This window comes from Prenolepis imparis, unplaced genomic scaffold (genome assembly GCF_030444845.1).
Source record: "Prenolepis imparis isolate NDT839.2.m4 unplaced genomic scaffold, iyPreImpa1.0 SCAF_12, whole genome shotgun sequence".
Taxonomy (NCBI): Eukaryota; Metazoa; Arthropoda; class Insecta; order Hymenoptera; family Formicidae; genus Prenolepis; species Prenolepis imparis.
This window is the reverse complement of record NW_028141170.1, coordinates 3,497,071-3,517,941: the sequence shown is the minus strand read 5'-3', so window position 1 is coordinate 3,517,941 and position 20,871 is coordinate 3,497,071. Positions and strand designations below refer to the sequence as shown.

The following is a 20,871-nucleotide window of genomic DNA, read 5'->3' as shown; positions in this document are numbered from 1 at the left end:
AAAGCATTGACATCGATCTTATCGAGACTTTGAGAGTATCTCAGACCGTAAAAAGAAATCTATGCATCAAGATATTTTGCTGAGAAATTATATTTAATTAATATCCTTGATATATATGTATATCCCACATATGATATTTGAGAAATATTTTTATTTATTTTATTGATTTACTAGATTAAAAATTCGTGTGAGTATATATGTATGTTGTGTGCGTACATGTGTGCAACAGATATATATAATAAATTTATATTCTTTGTTAAATTTAATGAGAAAAAAGACTATATAGATTGTTATATAGTTATATAGATCTTATAACACAAATATTTAAAATATTCATACGTGATAAGATTTGTGAAAATAATGTTACTACATATAAATATTCGCTATTAACATTAAGAAAAGTACCAATATTAATATTTATATAGTAACAGCTATTCTGCGAGACTTCATCCGACGCAGTCGCTTCTGACCTCGATCTTTATTGAGAATGACAATTTCGAATTATTTACGGCTAATCTCTAGTCTTTGCAAACGCATCTCCGAACATTTCCGACGAGTGTAACTGCCAAATAAAGAAGAGAAATATAATGAAAACTACCTGCATTGCGTGACAGCTCGACTCGTCATCATTACCTCTGACGTCTCGATGACGTTATGCACGCTATCGTCGTCTTTATGTGAATTTAATGACGATGAGAAAAGTCTTGACTAATTCACTTAACGAAAATTATGTTTCTTCCAGTAGAAAAATCAATTCTTTTATATATTCTTTATAGCCTCAATTTCTTTCCAAAAAGAGATTATTAATCTAAATTAAGATTAGAGTGACAGAAACAATTGGTTCCTCTCTTTTACATTTTTAGAATGATTTTTCAACAACAATATTTAATTAAAAAATTAAAAATTAAGATTGAAAAAATTAATAAAAATGCGATATATGTACCTGGAAGATATAATTTCTACCATTGATCAAATGATAAATTTTTAAGTGCATCTACCGATTTAAATTTGCGAGTATACGAATTTATGTGGACGACACGTACCTTAAAATATTCACGGAAATTAATTGTAATAATTGAAGACGCGAAATATATTCTCAGCCACGTGGAATGTATGGACGACAACGATCGGGACGCACGTTTCTTTCAGCACTAAATGTGACTGTTGCGACCGGAGTTTCAGTCAGTGGCATCCCAGTATAGTCGATAAGGATTATCACAAAGGAATGACCTCATTATCTCGACGAGAGTGCTGGCGGCAATCTGACAGTGCGATTGCGCTAATCGTAAAGCAAATGTTACAAATAGCCTGCTTAGTGTTATACCTCCCGCGCGAATCTTTATCGTCGCGCCGTCTTCCTGTCTGGCGTCTGATTGCGCTTACATACGCGTTATTTAAACCCGCGAATAAATTAAAGTGCAAATTACATCTCAATTAGATGTTCATTATTTAGATGAAAATATATTACGGCTATTTCTTAGTTAATGTAAAGAGACAAATCATTTCCATTCCTGCCATCTAGAGAGGTATCTTATGAAAACTTTCCAACAATATTTTTATTCACATTGGAGAACGGCGTAAATAAAATATGTTGTCCGTATATAATGTTATTTTTTTTTATATATAAAATACATGATTTAAATTCTGTATATTTCAATATTGATCTCGAATTGATTGAGTTAGATTAGTTTAATCTCTCGATCTATAATATAGGAATTATATCGTTCCAGCCATTTCGTGTTCGAACACACCAAATGCATTTCAAAGTGCTATATATGACGATACAATCTCGCCAGCAGGCTTCCTAGACGGAGAATCCTTAGCGAGACTGCTAACGGACTTATCGTTTTACTACACAGGGGGAACGTTTAGTGCGGACCTTTTCCCGTCTCGGAGTAATAACTTAAGACGATTTATGCAAGGTGGAGAACTCATAGCGTTTCTTAATCTGGTTGTCCGCAGGACTATGGTCGTTTTATCCACTGAATATTGTAGACTATAGAATCAATGTGCCTGGAGCTTATAAATTTTTCACAAAAAAAAACGAAAATTTTTAATTATAAAAAAGGGATCCAATTATATATATGTTTGTCATATTTTTCAATTAAAATCATATTATTTCTGTATTTTTAAAATAACTGGAGAAAAAATGTATGAAAACTATTTTTTTCTTCAAGATGAGTAGCATAATTATAAATGTGTATATATAATATTTATAGACCCATCGTAGAACAGAATAAACAAATTCGTCACATCGAAACGTCATGTTTTACATGAGATAGCATCAAAAGTATTGTCCAGACCTCTATGTTTCGAAATGCAATTTTGGACAATGATGTGCGTTTGTCACAACAAGCACGATGCATTTATTTATCCTCATCGTAAAGACACGCGCTCTATCACGAGTGTGGCGCGATGCCAAAAACCACGTGACTTCGAACGTGATGTATGGCGTACATATGACTGTCACAAAATTATTTTGCGAGTTTTTGCTGTTTTCCAAAAATTAAAGATTTACAATAAAATCAGGAGGAAACGGAGAAGTTTGCTTATATCTTTTTCATTAAGATAAGATAAATATTATTTCTTGAATAAATACGATAAATATTATTTAAATAAATAGTATTGTATATTAAAATCGCGCTACAATTTTTTTAGTATTTATATATATGTAAAACGTTTATCCTTTATGAATTAATTTTTGGTAAACATCGCATTTTTAAGTACAGAACATTTTAATCAAATATCAAATTTATCAAGAAAAGAAATTACAGTACAATTATATTATTGCGACGAATATCTGTTGGTTTTATGCTACTACGTTACAATACAGCTGTAGTATAATGTTATAGCATGTTATACATTTGTGAAAAGACCTTAAAACGACCCGCTGACAGATATACACATAAATCCTTTTGCATCTGAATGCGCGTAATGACACGTGTAGAAATCAAGCGTCCAAGAATAACCGCTACCAAAACGCTTTTCGAATTACCTTCGGGCAATATCCGCGAGATGTATTCCGACGAAAATACATAAGCAGACCTAAATAGTTTCATGCAAACTATCTATATTCAAGAGATGTCAGATCTACCACATCAGATATACCTAATAATAAATACTTTAAATTTGAGAAGAATTTTTTAAATGAAAATTTACTGTAGGCCATTTTATTCTAACATTTTGTTTCTTAACTTTAATTATTTAACAGCTTTCAATTTTTACTTTTGTTGAATTTTACAACGCTAAAATAATAATATAATATTGAAATAGCCTCATTTCTTAAATTTAAACTGAAATATATGTATAAATGATTAGATGATTATTTTGGAACATTTTGTGTATATTTCTCTCTCACAAAGATAAGGAATGAAAAAAGAAATGAGACGAAAAAATCATAACAGATGTATAATTTGTAAAGTGCTTTTTCGGGAAATTTGCATGTCTTCCTTAACAGTAGCATAAAAATTTATAGACTCGAATATTTTTGTTTTTATTTTCGAGTAACACTCACCGCTCGTCGTGGCAAATCTTATCCTCTTGATGCACTTTATTCTCGAAAATATCACTCGCGTATTTCGAATTCTCCCATTTGGCTCCCATCTCGAATGTATCGATCCAGTAGCCTACACGTGCTGATCATATGGAGAAACGCGATGGAAAGCACGAACGAGTTCACCGACCAAGCAGCGATTCACGCAGTCAGCCAATTGATTAAATCAATACACTAGCGATCACTAGCGATCACGGATTAAAGAAGAAGCAGAAACAAGATATCTCTATTCGAAAGCAACTATGCCTTCATTCACGAAAATGACTTAAAGATGTAAAGAGGCGTCACCAAAGATTCGATCCTTTACGTTTCCTCTCATCGACTCTTATTCTGTACTCGAACGCTTGTCGAATGACTTTATCGCCGGACTATTTGTCCCGATAACATGATACAACATACCATCGACCAGTCGATCATAGTCTAAATTTAGCAGTTGCACACGAGCGAGAAAGAGAAGAACGATGATATCAAAGAAGAAAGAGCAATGTAAATACATACGCACACATTCGAAAGAGAAGGCGCGATCGTACGCATTGAAGGAATATTCAAAATCCGAGATGATGATTCGTCGGCAATTCACCGCCATACTTTCGCGCTGTCAATGTCAGCTGATCGAGCTGACAACCAGACTTTCGCGCCGATAATTTATCGATTTGTATGGTAATAACCTTGTTATATCTCGACACGTAAGCGGATCCGTTTACTTAGCCTAGCAATAAAATTCAAATGACGAATTTTGATTGAATTTTAATTATTCTTCATGAATTCTTCCTCAATGATTTGGTTATTCATTGTTATTATGTGAGACATTGTTTAATCAATATTTAGTAGAATTTTTCTATCAAATATATAATTTTTATATATTTTATCCCACGAATTATTATGTACTAATTATTAGTACATGTATTAATCAAAGATACACACACATGCTTTTGCAATATATATGCTATAATTATACATAATTTAATAAATGATAAAGTAGCAATGTATTTTAAAATGAACATGTTTTCAGTCGTAAAATTCGAATATATTGGAGAATTCGAGAGGATTAACATGTAAAATCAACTGCAAGATATGTTATTGTAAAGGAAAATATTTGCGATGAAATGCCGACGTAAAGCAACATGTTTTCTGTCATGGTTCGTGTATGGATTGCGCATTACAAATTTCTGCGGCGACATATGTATGCGCGCGAATGTCTGTCGCGAATGAATGGACACCCACGCGCGCGCGTCTATCTGCCTTTCAATTTATATAATAAAAGAAATTTATCGACGTCTGTCATGAATATTACCTAACATTAGTTATCCGATAATTTCAGATTTATCAAATGCAAATAATCGATGTTGTCATTAAATATTTGCGATACTTTTAATTAAAATAATTTACGAAAAATCATCTAAACTAAATGTACTTCGTTTAAGAAAAATTTGAATAATAAATTAAATAGTATTTAAATTGATAATTTATGTAAAAGAATATATAATGTATGCGCATTTCAATTAAAAATTTTTATTAATCAATTTCACACAAATTCCCAATTATATAGCAACAAAAATTGTCAATTAATTCAGAATTTAATAATTTTTGACAATATTTCGATAGAATTCAGAATATGTAAAATTAGAATGTGCTAAAATAGTGTTACTTGTGTGTCAGAGAAGATTTTAAAGCAGAATATCCCCGAATAAGTCGAAAAAGAGCACGTCAGAGAGATCGTCAGAATATGTTAAGATCAGAATATAGTTGAATAAATCAGGATAATACAAATTGCGATCCGAAGTACGTTTAAGTACTATTCATTTTCAAAGCCAATATGCACATCCTTTTCAATCATGTCACGTCATGATCATCTCGCTGAGCATCACGAAGGTCATATATAAGGTCTTCCGTCATTTTTAATTTTCGCTTTGCCTTTTATAGCGTTATGACATCCGTCAAACTTACGTTTTATTTCAGCGTTTCTGACGCATCTGTCATAAATTATACACGTTCTATACATTATATAAAAAAATGTTTAATAAATTTCAAATAAAGTTAGTCCGATATAAAACTGCAAGTAAAAATGTTTTGAGAAATGTTTTATAACGAATGTTTTACAATATTTTTCTACTCAAGTAAAAAACATGTGGCAAGCTTCTTATAAACTGAGGACGACACATTTTTTTTTTTTTTTTTACAGAGAATTCTAAACTCCATGCTTCATTCACCCACGCATTACATTCCCGTATGATGGCAACGAAACGAGGGGCGACGACGACGTGATTATGCGTATGCACTTGGCCAGGCAACATGCATGTATACACAACGTATTGCATGTCTACGCGCTGGATACCAGCACGATGAAGTGCATAATGCGATACAGTGAAAATGTGCACTTTGTATCGAAGCAAGTAACGGCGAGGCCTCGAAATAATCGTGTGATCGGCGAGTTCAACGTATTCTCCTTGTTACGTGAGTAATACTTAATTTTATAATTGTACACAATTTTTTTACTGAAGATTTGCCATTTAGTTCTCCTATATATTATATTATATTAAATTTGACATTATTAAAATATTATGCACATTACATATAAAATTATATAAAAAAAGAATCTATAGAGAGAGGAAGAGAAAATAAATATTTTGTTTTTTGTGATGTTGGATTTGACGACATGATGTAATACCGATAAATTCTCTGATGTATTTTCTCACAAAATTCATTTTTTATTTTATTTTTTATCCAAGAGTGCGTATTATGCATGCGTATAAGCATTATTATAAATAAATAGTTGCATGACGTAAAAAAATACATTTTTTTGAAAGCAATATTGGATTAGTTTGCTTTTGGAAAACTTATTTAATATTTAATTTTCAAAACGACACCTACATATTTGTAAAATGTTTCAAATAATAAAAGAGTTTAATTTTAATTTTTCCATGTTATTTAATTTTATTACTTTCTATATCATTTTATACGAGGAACATCATCACGATGGACCATCATTGTTTAAAGCAGCATGAAAGCTATTGTCAAAAATTGTCATTATTGTTCCTGAAATCGCGTTCAATGTCTATCCTTCATTCATCGGACATCGTTCAAACGTTTAAGAATTATTCTATTTATTCTACATCTCCAAGTTGCCATTTAGCGAAACTATTTTGAGCATAAGCCGCAATCTAAATTCGATATACGATGCAGTTCCGCCGAAACGGTCGTGAGGAAAATTGTAAATACAATCGCGCGCGGGGATCAAAGATCCGCGCAGCGATTATTTCGGATCGTGATATTAAGAGGCGATCGAGCGAGCAAGCCGAGCTTGCAGAGTAAAGTTAAGTCGATTATGTCTCTATTACGCGACGCGCTGCGCACTCGGTATTCGTGACGAGGCTATTAACGCCGAATATTAGACGCATTAAATGAGCCGGCTCGTCGTGCCATGATCTCCAGAAATAGTTCTCAGAGCGCGCGAGCAATCGGCTGATTATATCGTCAAGCGATTGATAAACGGGATCTCGATGGTCGCGATACGAGGTATTGCGCCATTTTTTCGCCAATCGATAATGTCATCAACGTTAATTGCATCAGGTGTGCGTCATAGTTTGTTCAGATTCGTATGATTTTTGCGACTTTTTAAAAGTGCGTAACCATAAGATTGAATTTATTGGCACACCGTCAATCTTATAAAATTGGTAATAAAAAATATGTTGGATACACAAGTTTAATCATAAATCAAGTGCTCCGAAATTACACGTTATTTTTTATGACTCCTTCGTTTTTGTAGTTAAATATTATGATAACTAAATGTTTCTCCCACATATCTATAATTTAAATTATAAAATTAAAATATAATTTAATTTATAATTTAAAAAAGAATAAGATAGTTTTACCTCTATTTGCATTCACGAAATTTAATGTACGAAAAATATTTTGATATTTTTCTTAAAGAGAAGTCAGTTTAAAAAATTGGTCAGAGTATATATTTTTTGAAAATGTAAATATCGTAAAGTCTAGTTATATCCTACACAGAGTATTTTCGTCCAAATTGTTGAATCGAGTCACGGCAATGTTTATTCCTTATATTATGACATTCTCACAAGTTTTATAGATGCTGTATCTGAATCGGCAGAGTTTCGAGGTTCGAGTATACTCCTTTATGCTACTTTTCTTACGCGCAAAGCAAATATTATTTATTTCGATAAATGCGAGCGGTTAGAACGAGAGAGAGAGAGAGAGAGAGGAATGTTTTCTATACAAACGATTCACACGCATGAATCTTTCGTAGGAAGATGAAAGAACATATTTCTTGCGTGGCGCGAAAATACCGCGCGATCCTTGGAAAGGTTTCTCGCGTTTCGGTTTGTTTGGCAAGTGCTTATGGTTTCATCGTTAAACGACTCAACCCCCTTTCCTGCAGCAGCGGCCAGTAATGTGGTGAACATGATATTTACCAGAAATGTCGCTGCCTACCCTTTCCCTGAAGCTCTCAAATTACACGGGCCAAGAACCGGCCTGCGATATTACAAACGGCCGCGCCCAGATTGCCTGTAAATCCCCGAGGACGGCGCTTTTAATTGCTATTTCATCCTTGAATTAACATTAATATAGCTGCCGCAATATAGTCTTGAAAGCAATTAACATCATGATATTCAATTTTTGTAATTTCTCAATGATTGAGAAAACGACCGAGAATACGTTACATTTTTTATGTCTATATTATTAATTATTACGCAAGCAAAAGAAGAAAGATATCTAAACACACATAGGGTCAATATTCTTAAGCTTTTTCGAGATTCATCCATCGACGTTCCGCGTCGATGTTCTCAAATTAAAACATCTTGCATGATGATGCGTGCGCGGACATAAATCCAAAGTGATCGAATCGAAATAATTTGTTTAATTTTCAACCTGGTATACGTTCGCAGGAGAGCGAAGAGCGACGTCGAATCCAGCCCTTATAAAGCTCGTCCTTGGCATTTTTAATGTGGGAAATATGTGCAGTTAAAGGTCGAATGTGGCCGCGAAACTGCGATTGTCAATAATCGAATTAATATTAATTCTTCTTTCGAATGAAAAATATATAAAAAAATGCATTCATGTTTTTTATGCAAAACTCAATTTTTGTATTTATATATTAAAGCCTTTTCGTTTTTTTATTATTATTAAATTTTTCAATTATTATATCCCCCAAATTGTATAATTATATATACATTTATACGATTTTATTACTATTTATTGGCTATTGCTAATTATTTATGGGCACACTTCTGCCATGTTAACAATTTTCTTTGTTTAATTGCATGTCACTTATGCATCGTAAAGCTAACAATTATTTCGTAGCAAAATAAAATTTTTTACTGAAAAAATTTTACTAAGAAAATTTAACTGAGAAAAAAGAATTAATTTTCCAATCTAATTCGAATCTCGAAGAATATACCTATATGTCGTGTGCATTATATATAACGTTTTCGGAGATATCATTCGACGAAAGTGTGATGTCAGAGTGCGTGGGGGTACATTTTCGTAGGTGAGTCCTGCGGGTCCATTTCGCAAAAGCATTATTTTTTGCTCCACGATACGACAGACCGACACGGCCATGACTAAGGAGTTAAAGTATAAAGGTGATCTCACTGCACACGTCGCGTGGGTGAACGGTATCCGAGACCCACACGCACCACACAGCACACCTGCGCGTGTGACCGCCTCGTAATAATTCCAACGTGTAATTATTTCTTGGACGAGTAGCACAGCCACGTTTCTCAAGAGATATACGCGAAAAATCTACGAAAAATCTGCAGAAAATTGACTCAAAAATGGACGAATTATTTGTGAAAAATTTTCCTGTGTCATATTACAGATCTTTTCTCTCTCCTCCCTTGTCAATTTATTCCCATAATATAATAATAGCTAATTATGAGATATATTTCATTTCTGATTTCATGGTGTGTCACATTTGGAGACGCTATCAGTTTATAAAAGTTATATAGAGTAATTGTCTTATTATTATATTATATAATTTTTGTTTGTAATTCTCTTATTTCGTATTACAACCATATTCAATATACAACAGCTACAGAGTATAACAGCTGAAAGTTGCATTTCTTATGATGCATGCGGGAATATACAAATCAACCTTCACCATACTTAGCCTTAAGTTTCGGCGAAGAGTGCAGGGAAGTATAGTTATTGGTCCAAGACCGAGAATAATCTTTTATCGTGCCTTCGGAAGAGAAGACCAAGTATCGTAAATCAACGTTTAGTGCGTTTAAAAACGCGATAGGTGGCCGGATTTAAGAATAGCACACATGGATCGAGAGTGTGCGAGAGGCGCACATATGCGCGCCGAACGAGAGATGCTCTCTCGCCTTTTAAATCGCGCGGAACGCAAAGAAACGTCCATCTGCATCCTGCTGCTCGTTATGGGCGGATCCCAATATCATCTTGTATACTCGAGAATTGTATATACAATATTGACGAAGGCAAAGTGAATGCAAATCCATTCCTTTCTCAAAATGTGTACGCAATATTTGTAAAAGCATGACAATTTTAAGATTTTGTGCTTTGCTATTATACAACAAACGAAAAAAAATTAATAAAATTTTTTCTTGGTTAGCAACAAGGCTAAACATATAAAAAAATTTTTTAATATTAATTAAAATTAATTTAATCGCTCTGTGAAAACTTTTAAACGATTATTAATGCAACGAGAAACTTTTGTAATGTGATTTTTCTAGAGTTGTTTCGTACTCGAATTTAATGCAATCTATATGCAAGTATACAGAGATGAATTTTAAGATGTATTGCCAATTTTAGAAACAAAAATTAATAAATCAGTTTTGAAAGAACATGTTAAAAAAATTATCATTCAATCCCCCGTCCTCTCTCTTTAATTAATCCGCTTGGATTCGTATAAAAGTTCATTGACATAAAAGCGCATTGAATCTGGACTTTTTCCGGAAAGGAACAGGCATGTGAGCAAATGGATCTTAACGGTACGCGGTTGAGTTAACATAGATAATAGTGGATTCACAGATTGCCTGGCGAGGCGTGTACGGGAACACACATGCAAAAAGACCCAAGCAGAGATGAAAAGAGCTGGAACAGTCTTTTCAAGTAGTTTGATGGATGCGAGATTATTTTTTTCTTTCAGATTTTTAACAGTTCCATTTGTTTTCGTAACATTTATATACGAAACGTTCAGTAAAAAGCTGTTGTACAATCAGCTGGATAGGAATTTCTTGTGAGAACGCAAATCAAAAAATAGAATATATCCTCTGATTGATTGCATAATTTTAAAGAAAAATCATTTTGGATATGATGCTTTATACTGCCATAAGTTTCTAATGATAAAAAAACGTTTTGACATATTCGCAAAAACTGATATGATATGATGAATGCCTATAAATATGTAATATCTTATCACTAAATTCTAAGATTGTATGTAAATAAAAGCATGTTAATAAACAAATTTTAATACACACTTAATTATCAATGTTATATCATTATTTATTAGATATCCTGCAATTCCTTCTTTGTTTTTTAATTATGTCTTTTTTTGTATTTCTATCTAATTTTAATTTTCAAGTCTTATCATTTCTATTATAAAAAAATATTGAATTATATTATAAATGCGTACTCTGAATGTCCTCAATCTTTAAAATGATGAAATTCAGAGAGAGGAGAGAGAAAGAGAGAGATTTTTTCTTAATTACATTTGAAATATATTACATAATATTCTTTAAAGTATATCAATTCAAATAGCAGATAGAACATTGCCACGAATCTGTTAAGTTACATATTTACATGTGTAACTTTTACCGCGTTTGGTAGGATAAGAGTTCACCAAACATATAAGTTGATAGCGACGATTGTGTCGCCAGCTGATCTCACCTGTTGCATTCTATGCGTAAGAAATCCGCATACATTCTCGCACGCGTTGATCTTCCGATCTTTCTCTTTGTTTAAAAATTACAGTTTTCTCTTTATACAATATCAGTAATTAATTTGCGGAAACTTTACGAGATAAAGAAAGAAAGAAAAAGATATATAGAGAATTTGCAATAGAAAAGACAAGTTATCTTTTATGTATTAAATAAATTTTTCATTAATATATTATATGTTTCACGTACACGCACACATACACATATACATATATAATACAAAGAGAAGATTATTATTTCACAAATTAAATTATTATAATTCTTTCTGTATTCTCTATTGTGTGTGACAGGTCAAGTTAAATAAGAGATCTTTGAGATCTTCTAAGAGATAAATTATTTTATTAGAAAAGGAGAAAAAAAAATAATTCTCCAAACGCCAAAAAAAAAAGAAGTAAACGAAAGAGATAAACGACTTGTCAAAATTTGAGATAAAATAAAATAAATCGGAACGCTTAGATTTGAAACGCGCTTTCATCTTTTAGATATCGATAAGATTATATGAAAACTGCATTTCGTGCAATCGCAATTTGTCTCTGATCGAAACAATTTTCTCAATAATAAATAATTATCTCTCTCTCACTCATTAGACGCGAATTATTTTGAATTTCTTTATATTTTTTTTCTTACATTACTCAAAGTAAAAAAATACACGTTCACCTCACATCTCGAATCGTTTAACAATCACTTATGAACCACTATACACAACTTTCTCTTTCGATATATTATAATCGTCAAACTTTAGTATATCGTCCTCGTGTATCGTTCACTCCGAAAAATCATCAAATTTCGATGAAATGACAATTTACTCCGAAATTCGCCTAGACTCGGCGCGAAGCGGCGTCTCTGTTATTCACTCTAATTTCAAATCGAAATCGAAAGAGATATCGCTCATATCGAGAAATATCGTTCACACTCGCGAAGACAGACAACACGGGCGCAGTTTCGAAAAGCGGCCAGCCGGCGGATCCGAAAGCGGACTCGATCGGACGGGAATTTGGAGCAAGCGCGATCGGAACGTCGGCGTCGCGTCTGTGCGGTGGAGGAGGAGGACGAGGACGAGGAGCTATCGCGACAGCGACGACAGGTGCCGAGGAAGCGTGTCGTCGATCCGTGTATACCGAGTATACGAATCCGGAACACGGCCGTATTGCCAACGCGCCCGCCAACCGACCCTGCACTGGACCGCCGCCGCATATATCGCTGTCGGAGCACGTGCGCGCCGAGATCACCGAGAGGAACCGCGGATGCAGGCGAGAGCGAGCCGTGGCCCGCACGAGAGTGACTCACGGTTCGCCGCCGCGTTTCGCGCGGATTACGACACGTACATAAGTACATATACATGCACGTCGAGTAACGTGGTACACGCAGTTTGCGTGAGATGGTATAATTATTATGTAAGTATAGGGACATACCGAGATGCTATAGTTGTGCGAATCCTTTACTCCGAAAATAACGCGAAGATGGTAGCGTAAAAGTTATCGGTTTTAATTCCGCAACATTAAATGTGTATTAGAGAGAATAACAATATCTTATGGAAGAAAATTTTTATATCGAAGTTTTTAAATATATGCTTCTCTCTCATTTTTATAGATTAATCAATCGTTTTAATATGCTTATGAATGTGTAAGCGGCTAAACTGCACCTATTACTGCAATATTTAATTTCGTTACTGCGGTGCTCGTATAGAAAAAAGTATATATTTGTGCAGATTTTTATACCAATAAGCAAAACGTAATACACGCATGCTAATAAACGATTTGGCAACCAATACGCAACGCACTGTGGTTCATAAATGAGGAAAGTCTCTACTCTGATTTCTTATTTCCGGAAAAAAGCATTAACTATCTTTTTTATTAGGTAGTGTAAAATAGTTCCGAGATCGTCGTTCACTGCGATAATCATGAGTATATAAATTTAGGAACATGTTGTAAATAAGCGATGTAAACGCATGTATCACTTTGAGGAATGATTGTTTACGAATTTTCAAAGGAAACACGTCACCATTGCCGGCGGATCGCTGTCAGTTGCGTCCGACAATCGCGCGCAAAGAGTTCGAAATAAACTGAACCGAGAATTTTCGGCTTGGAGTTCCTTTGACGCAACGCTAAAAACAAAAATAGAGATAGATACGCGAAAGATTTGTTTAAAATTTCGCTACGCTTAAAAAAATTGTCAAATAAGGCACGAATGAGAAAATAAAACTGTAGCGTAAAAATCTCCTTCATCCAAGATCAGATTGAAAAAGTTAATGTTCGTGTATCAATTTCAGATCTTTCTTGTATGCGAAGCTATAACAATATCTATCACTGCTATACATCGTGATTTTTTAAGTGTTTCTTGGAAAACATTTCAATAGCAATTTTTAAATAAAATTAAAAAAAAAATATTGTTGAAATAAATATTATTTTATCTAAGAAGAGTCTTCAGAATTTATCGTTTCTAATCATTGACTGCTATGGATATAAATTTAAGTAACACATGTTGTACATCTTACGATATTTTATAAAATATTTATGTTAACTCCTTGTGTACGTATCAACTCCTTTGAAAGCACCTGGTCTTAATAAAGACTTTTCCTATAACGCATAAAATATGCTCGCGCATTAGAACGCATTTTAAGTTATGACGTCTTGACAGAATCGTGAAATTAGCTGCCGCATTTGCGTTTGATCGGGCTTGATACGCCATAAATCTATAAATATCAGCTCATGGTTATATTCGAGAGAAGGCGCTGATTATCGATACTCAAAACTCACCGAACCAGAGTCATATAATAGATCTGTGTGGGAGCTTTATTTCGAATCGGTACAGCGACCGTAAATCAATCAAGTTTTATGTTGCGAACACAGATCACACTAGAGAGGACACTCGTAATTTTACGCATATATAATAAACGACAGTTTAAGATACATGCAAAGAAATTCTGTCTATACATAACTTTATTATTGATACTTATTTACATAAAATCTGTCACTTGTTTTAGGACGCGACAACGATGAATTATTGGCATATCTCTAACGATTTACGAATCCCTGACACATGATAACAGAACAGTAAATGCAGAAAAAAAAGAGTGATGGTAATTGCATGCTTTTGCCTTTTATGTCTTATGTGATGTATTTTAAAACGCGACAGTATATATCATATGACTTTGTATAAAATAAATTTTAAATATAAATAAAGTTTTTTATCAAATAAAATTTTTTATCAAATTAATAAATGAATAGCTCAATTAAAATCTGGATGTAGTAAGTAGTGCGTAATGAAACTGACATTTAACATACATAGAATTCTAATAATGCCAGTAGTACCAATTTTATGTATGTTAAATAGTTTCATTACGTATCACTTATCGTGTTCAAGCTCTTGACCTTTCCTTTTATCTTTTTGATTGATATTATTTGAGTTTTTTTTTTAATTATTTTAATATTTTGAAATTAATAAAAAAGATTCAAAAAAATTAAATTTTGATATCTAAGGAATAAATATACATATATTTTTTTCTTTGTAACTATTTATATTAAGTGTGTCTATCCTATCATTATGTTTACATAATGCAACCTTCGAGATGCACATGGGTTTATTTCACGCCGATTACCGGAGAAAATAATTATGAACGGTTTGTACGAGCCAGCGATTCATGTAACGGTTGCTTACTCTAAGTTAACAACGATCGGCAGTTATATTAATCATTCGATGCCAAAACGCGAGGAAGATAGACGTCTCCAAAAGAGTATGACGCCGCCCGTAAATGTCAACGATTTATTTTTACAGCGCGCGTTTCGTCGTATTACGACTTCGGAGATAATCGCGCTCATGTTTCTCGCTTATATTCGGGGATTGTTGTTTTTTTCACCTCTAACGAGATTAATTTCCAACAAACATTGGAAACGATGTGTCGAGGATACAACGGCAACGATTCGTCATCGATTTTATGTTCTCGGCCGCGTGTATTCGTTCTTTTTCCACTTCGAGTGACATTAATTTCCGTATTAAACAACTCTGATTATAAATTCTTAGAAACTCTCTTTGTCAGATACTCAAGAGAAATGTACTAAAGAAGGTGCTTTATAATTCTTTAGTCGTAAAATAGAATTTAGCATGGATTTATGTCTTGGTGTTAAACATTCAATTGTATTAATCGAACTTGTTCTACTCCCATTCGTGATTTTCCACGAAAAAATAAACATTTTTGTATTAAATTCTAGGCAATAATTTTTCACCGCATTTAAATCATCTTATAAACGATTATTTATTTAATATTTAATATATTTTTATAGATATTTAATTATTTTTCGATATTAATTTAAAGATTTAACAAAAATTAATTTTTTTATTTTTCTCAGATGTCAAATCATTATAGAAATCAGAATTATTATCTTCTTTTTGTTATAATATAAAATAGAAATTATATTTTCAATGTTCACCTTAGGTTAAAATTATGTGAGTGATAAGAAGATATATAATTAATTTTTCGCGAGTCTGTGCAATGTATTTTTCTCAATTATTTTCCAATCACAATTGCCCTGGTGCACGATCCTCATGCTATCTCCTTAGGCGGAATATAACTGTGAATCCATCTCCATGCCATAAATGTATTACACGACGCGATGCGGGCCCGCCTTTCTCCTTGCAGCAAAGAGATGCTGGAAGGCGGCCTCGCCTCCGTCCTCTGAAGCCCCGGACAATTAATTCGCTATTACCGCATTGCTGGACCGTAAGTCACGGAGGGTAATTACCGAGTGGTAATTTCATCGCTGCTGAGTTACGCTACCGGGGTAACGAATACAGTCTTCGAAACCTAACAATTTCAGCATGTGATTCGATAATCCGACTTCACGATCCGATCCATGCCAATTTTCAACTTTATTTCTAGCTCTCTCTCTCTGTCCATTTCTCGCGAATAACAAAATTACATACTTCTACTGAAGGCGTCGCAGAATGCCTTATCGCAGAAGATTTATTTCCGTTTGAAATAATATAATTTTGATGATTGCATATTTTGACGTGAAGTATTAATCTTTCACCGTATTATACTTTCGCGTCTTGACATTTATATCATTAAAAAAGACTCACCTCCAAATGTGTGGTGAAAATCCGGAACATATTTCTCCGCACTCCAAACAAGGTTGCCCTTCTTCTATGTCTGTGATGAGGGCGCCCTGAAAAGTAAGTAAATTTTAGTGTTCATAAATAATAAACTATAAATGAACTTAATAAATAATAATAAAATAATATATTAGTTCAAATAATCCTTTATGGTTTTTTATGTCATGTTTTTTTATCTTTAAATTTAGCTTTCGTCCACACACACACAATTAAGCGTATTAAGAAATAGTTGTTAAACTCATCTAGAATAATTTGAAGAATTATTACTGAATTATTATTTTAACATATATTTTTAATCTACAGAAGGCAGACTATATTGGCTAGATAAAAATAAATATGCGCAAAAATTATCTGAATAATTTCCTTCATAAAATAATAAAAACATCAAAAATGATAATAATGGATATTAAAAATTATATTCAGCATAGATCAAGAAATCTACATGCAGCAATTAATTTTTTAGCATAAACATTAAAACATATTGTGCAAATGCCGATAAACTCCTTAAATCGATACAATTCAACCGATAAAATTAAATAAATTAAATTAATTTAAATTAAATAACATTAAATGGAAGAATATCATTGAAAGAATCTATTTAAAATATGCAAAGAGAAAAAGAAAAAGACATTCTAGGATCGTTTAATTTAGAGCATTACATTATTTTTATTCATCATTTTTTAAATATTAATAACTAAAGCAATCCTATGTTAATATTTAATTGTAAAGGAGAATATCAGGTGTCAAATATTGAGAGATAAAGCGAGATATTAACACTTCAGTAACATTATAATTTGCGAGTTCTTTTTCTTTGTGATGAGGAGAGACAACGAAAAAGTACATCGTCGTTTCGTACATGCCTACATGTTCGCTCGCTGGCACGTGCGAACGGGGACAAGGTCCCGACGAGACGATGAGCCACGTGTAATTGGGAAAAGTTTTTAATTGCGCGAGCCTCTCTTGTTATGTCACGACACATCGCGGTTGTCTTGTTCGTAAACGGACGATGAACCGCTAATGAGCACACGTCGCTAATAATAGCCCGCAATAATAATCGTTTCGTTGATGTGTCGACGAATCTGACACGAAACACACGTTAACTGCAATTTAATAAGCTAATCGAACACGTTTAAAAATAATATTTATACAAAATCTCTTAATATATACATATGTGTGTGCATATGTGTTATATAATCCTCTTTATAGTGTTTAATACAATAGAGCAAAAGAATTCTCTTTCTCTAGTTTCAATTTTATTAAGTTGAGCGTTTTTAGGGTTCTATCATTAATTTATAAAAGGAGAGACCTGAAAAATTGCTTTCACTATGACATAAAGCCATAGATTTTATTAATTTTTTACATCAATTTTAATTGCGTTAAAAAATAATAAAAAGGTTAATTATAAAAGATTTGTAAAAAGATTGTTGAAAAAGAATATCACTATTATAAATAAATATTTCATGCTCAATTATTTATTTGCAAAAAATATTAATTAAACATTTAAGATAGAAAATCTAAAGTCTATAGGAAACAAATTTCTCTGGGGAAGAAATATGTGACTGGCGAGTAATTAAAGAAAGATCGATGTTGATCCGCGAGGCTGTAGATCACTACTATTAAAAGAACCGCCGTATGTCTGGATACTGTTTGCACCAGCCGGGTCTACGAACGATCCCAGTCTCTCGGTCTACAGTCACCGTGTGTCTACGAGCGGAGAGGAGAAAAGGAAGATGGGAAGAAAGCTCGAGGAACGCGTTGGATGCGTTCAAGAACCTTTCGGCCGGCATATATGGTCGGTCCGCCCACATGGGCCCCTCGTTGCCGGCATCATCATCGTCGCCAAACATCGAATAGACGCGCTTTGAAAAATGTGCCGATAGCCGTCAATCTGTCCCTAGATGTCCATATATAGCGATCCCGAATAATGATGCCCGTACGAGCTTTGTTGTCTAATTAACATATTTTCCCCCTGACTCATCTCGCGGTGAAGGGTTTTTTTTCTTCCTCGTGATATCAAGGCGAATCGCATCAAAATATGCAGACGCACGACAATATTAAGACAAAAGAAACACAGTGCTTAATTATTTCAAATCTGTAGGGAGACTTTGATATCAAGTATGTTAGTTTAAAGATTGTTTTATTCAAGTATATTGAAAATGGTGCAAACGACATATAAAGTGTGTTTGAAAATGGCTAAGAACTTTACTATTTCTATTATAATTAATGTGTAATTTTATGTTGAAAATTTCAAAAGTTGTAGCATTTACTTTGTATTTCGCATGATTCTGATTAATTATACTTCTGCGCATTAAAAGACCTGTCACTCAGTCTATGCGTAAAAGTAACTCTTGAAATGATGAAACGATTTGATTACAAGTGTTGCTCAAAAAGACAGATTACTCGTGATTAGAATTAACATACCATACAAATGTCATGAAAAATTATTCTGATCATTTGCGGTCGGAAATGATTGATACTATAAATGCAGAATTGTAGCGAGAATGCAGTTTGGCAATTCTAGTTCGATTTAACACACAGCTGTAGCTTTCGCCTGATCACTATTTTAACGGATTAACGCAGCCGCCGTTAAGACGCCAGCATGTTTGCGTTCCATTTAGAATTTCTTATCGATTGCATTAAGCTTTGTCCTTAATTTAAGAATACATACATATGTATATACATATAGTTAAAATAACTATTATTTTTCCATACACATATATCTTCAATCATATAATAATTAATATCTATAAATTCATAGATTTATTCTTAGAAGATTGATTAGAAGGGGTCGCGAAAAACACTTCCCTCTTAATGACCCGATCATTCAATTATCCCGCGAACAAAGACCGCGTTCTTAACGCGATGACTCGTTTGAGCAGAGATGTTATCCGTAACGACGTGTCCTACGCGCGAATACTGGCCATTCAGCTCGTAGGCGGTTCACTGACATTTGCATGACACGTTAACCAATAGACAAGGCGATTGCGAAAGTCTGTTGAAAACCTGTGCACGCGGCAAACCCGATGACAAATTGATAAGTATTCTCCCCGTCCGCGCGTCATTGGAAAATCGTTCGGTTTGCTTCACGAAACGAAATCGAATTGCATAATCAAATCGATTACCTTCCATTTCTTTAGTCACAGCTCTGCACAACTTAATATATTTTTTCAACTATATTTATAAAATACTTAATTGCTCTTTTATATAGAGAACGTAAAATATTTTCTTATAATAAATAGATTAAGTAGATAAAGCTTCCTCTATGAGAAAACAAAATTCACGAATTTTTTAAGTAAATAAATTATTATTTTGTCCATCATAGATTACAACACAAGAAAGTTCGTACTTTTTAAATCTTAATGTTTTTGATTGCCTTTTTTGCAAATTATAATCTCGATGTTAAATTATTTCTATTTTTGTTAAATTTATTACTGATAAATTATTTGATAATGCAATAGCGTGTAATGCGATAAAACTAATTTTACGAAATTTTACAATTAAAGTCCAAACGAGTCATTACGTCATTGCCATTTAAAGGATTAGCAACGGTGGCGGTTGGGCTACCGGTATTTAGCTTTCACTTAATCGGATTGAACCGCGGTGAAGCGTAATTTGTGCGCTTCGTGGACGTAAATAGGCGTGGATGATAAATGGAGATTATAAATTGCTTGTTCTGGATGAGTCTAAAATGATTACGAAGTTTGTTAAGAAATTTGAACGACGTTCGGGCATCAATAAAGTTGCATTCAATCTATCCTGTTCAATCTCGAAAGAAAATCATTATTTACAAATCGCATAGCACGTGTTTACGATTATAAAACAAATAAAGATTTAAATAATGTTAGAGTACAAAAATAAATCACAAAATCGAATTAATAACGTTTGCACAAGAGCAGATAAAAATAAAGATATGTGAAAATAAAAACAATAAAGTACAGTATATAAATAAAATGCATTTATATGCATTTACAAAACTTATAATTTATACGGCTTCTGAAATAATTTTGCAAAGTAAAATATAACGCGTTGCAAAGGTTGGAGAAAAAAAATGAAGAGATCGATGATTTAGGAGAATTTTAATAAAATTCTGCTATGTATACAATTCGCTGTTGCGTTTATCTTTACGCAAATTACGAAACTTATCATCTCCAATCATAGCCACTTAATTTTAAGGTACCGCGCTCTCTCGACCGTAAAACGGCCATCGCCAGATTCCAGGTAAATTGCAATTTTAGTGCACGAGGTCGTGCAATATTGCGCAAAGTTTCCATGGCTACTCGATCGCTC

The 20,871-nt window shown here is 33.3% G+C and overlaps 1 protein-coding gene and 1 long non-coding RNA gene across 4 annotated transcripts in view; one reads left to right on the top strand and one right to left on the bottom strand.

The window, feature by feature from the left end:
- The window catches only part of LOC145943640 (uncharacterized), a 63,960-nt gene extending 57,710 nt beyond the window's left edge, over positions 1-6,250 (top strand). The window contains exon 3 of the long non-coding RNA XR_014426552.1: positions 5,736-6,250. This is a non-coding gene — a long non-coding RNA (uncharacterized LOC145943640). The remainder of the gene's footprint in view (positions 1-5,735) is intronic.
- The window catches only part of Lmpt (four and a half LIM domains protein limpet), a 109,306-nt gene that overhangs the window by 53,676 nt on the left and 34,759 nt on the right, over positions 1-20,871 (bottom strand). For 2 of the 3 annotated variants that reach the window (XM_083051308.1, XM_083051302.1), the window contains one exon: positions 16,552-16,637. In XM_083051308.1, the coding sequence (XP_082907434.1) occupies positions 16,552-16,637 (86 nt within the window). Of the gene's footprint in view, positions 1-3,514; positions 3,619-16,551; positions 16,638-20,871 lie in introns of those variants that run through there. The other variant, XM_083051309.1, reaches the window with a different exon arrangement.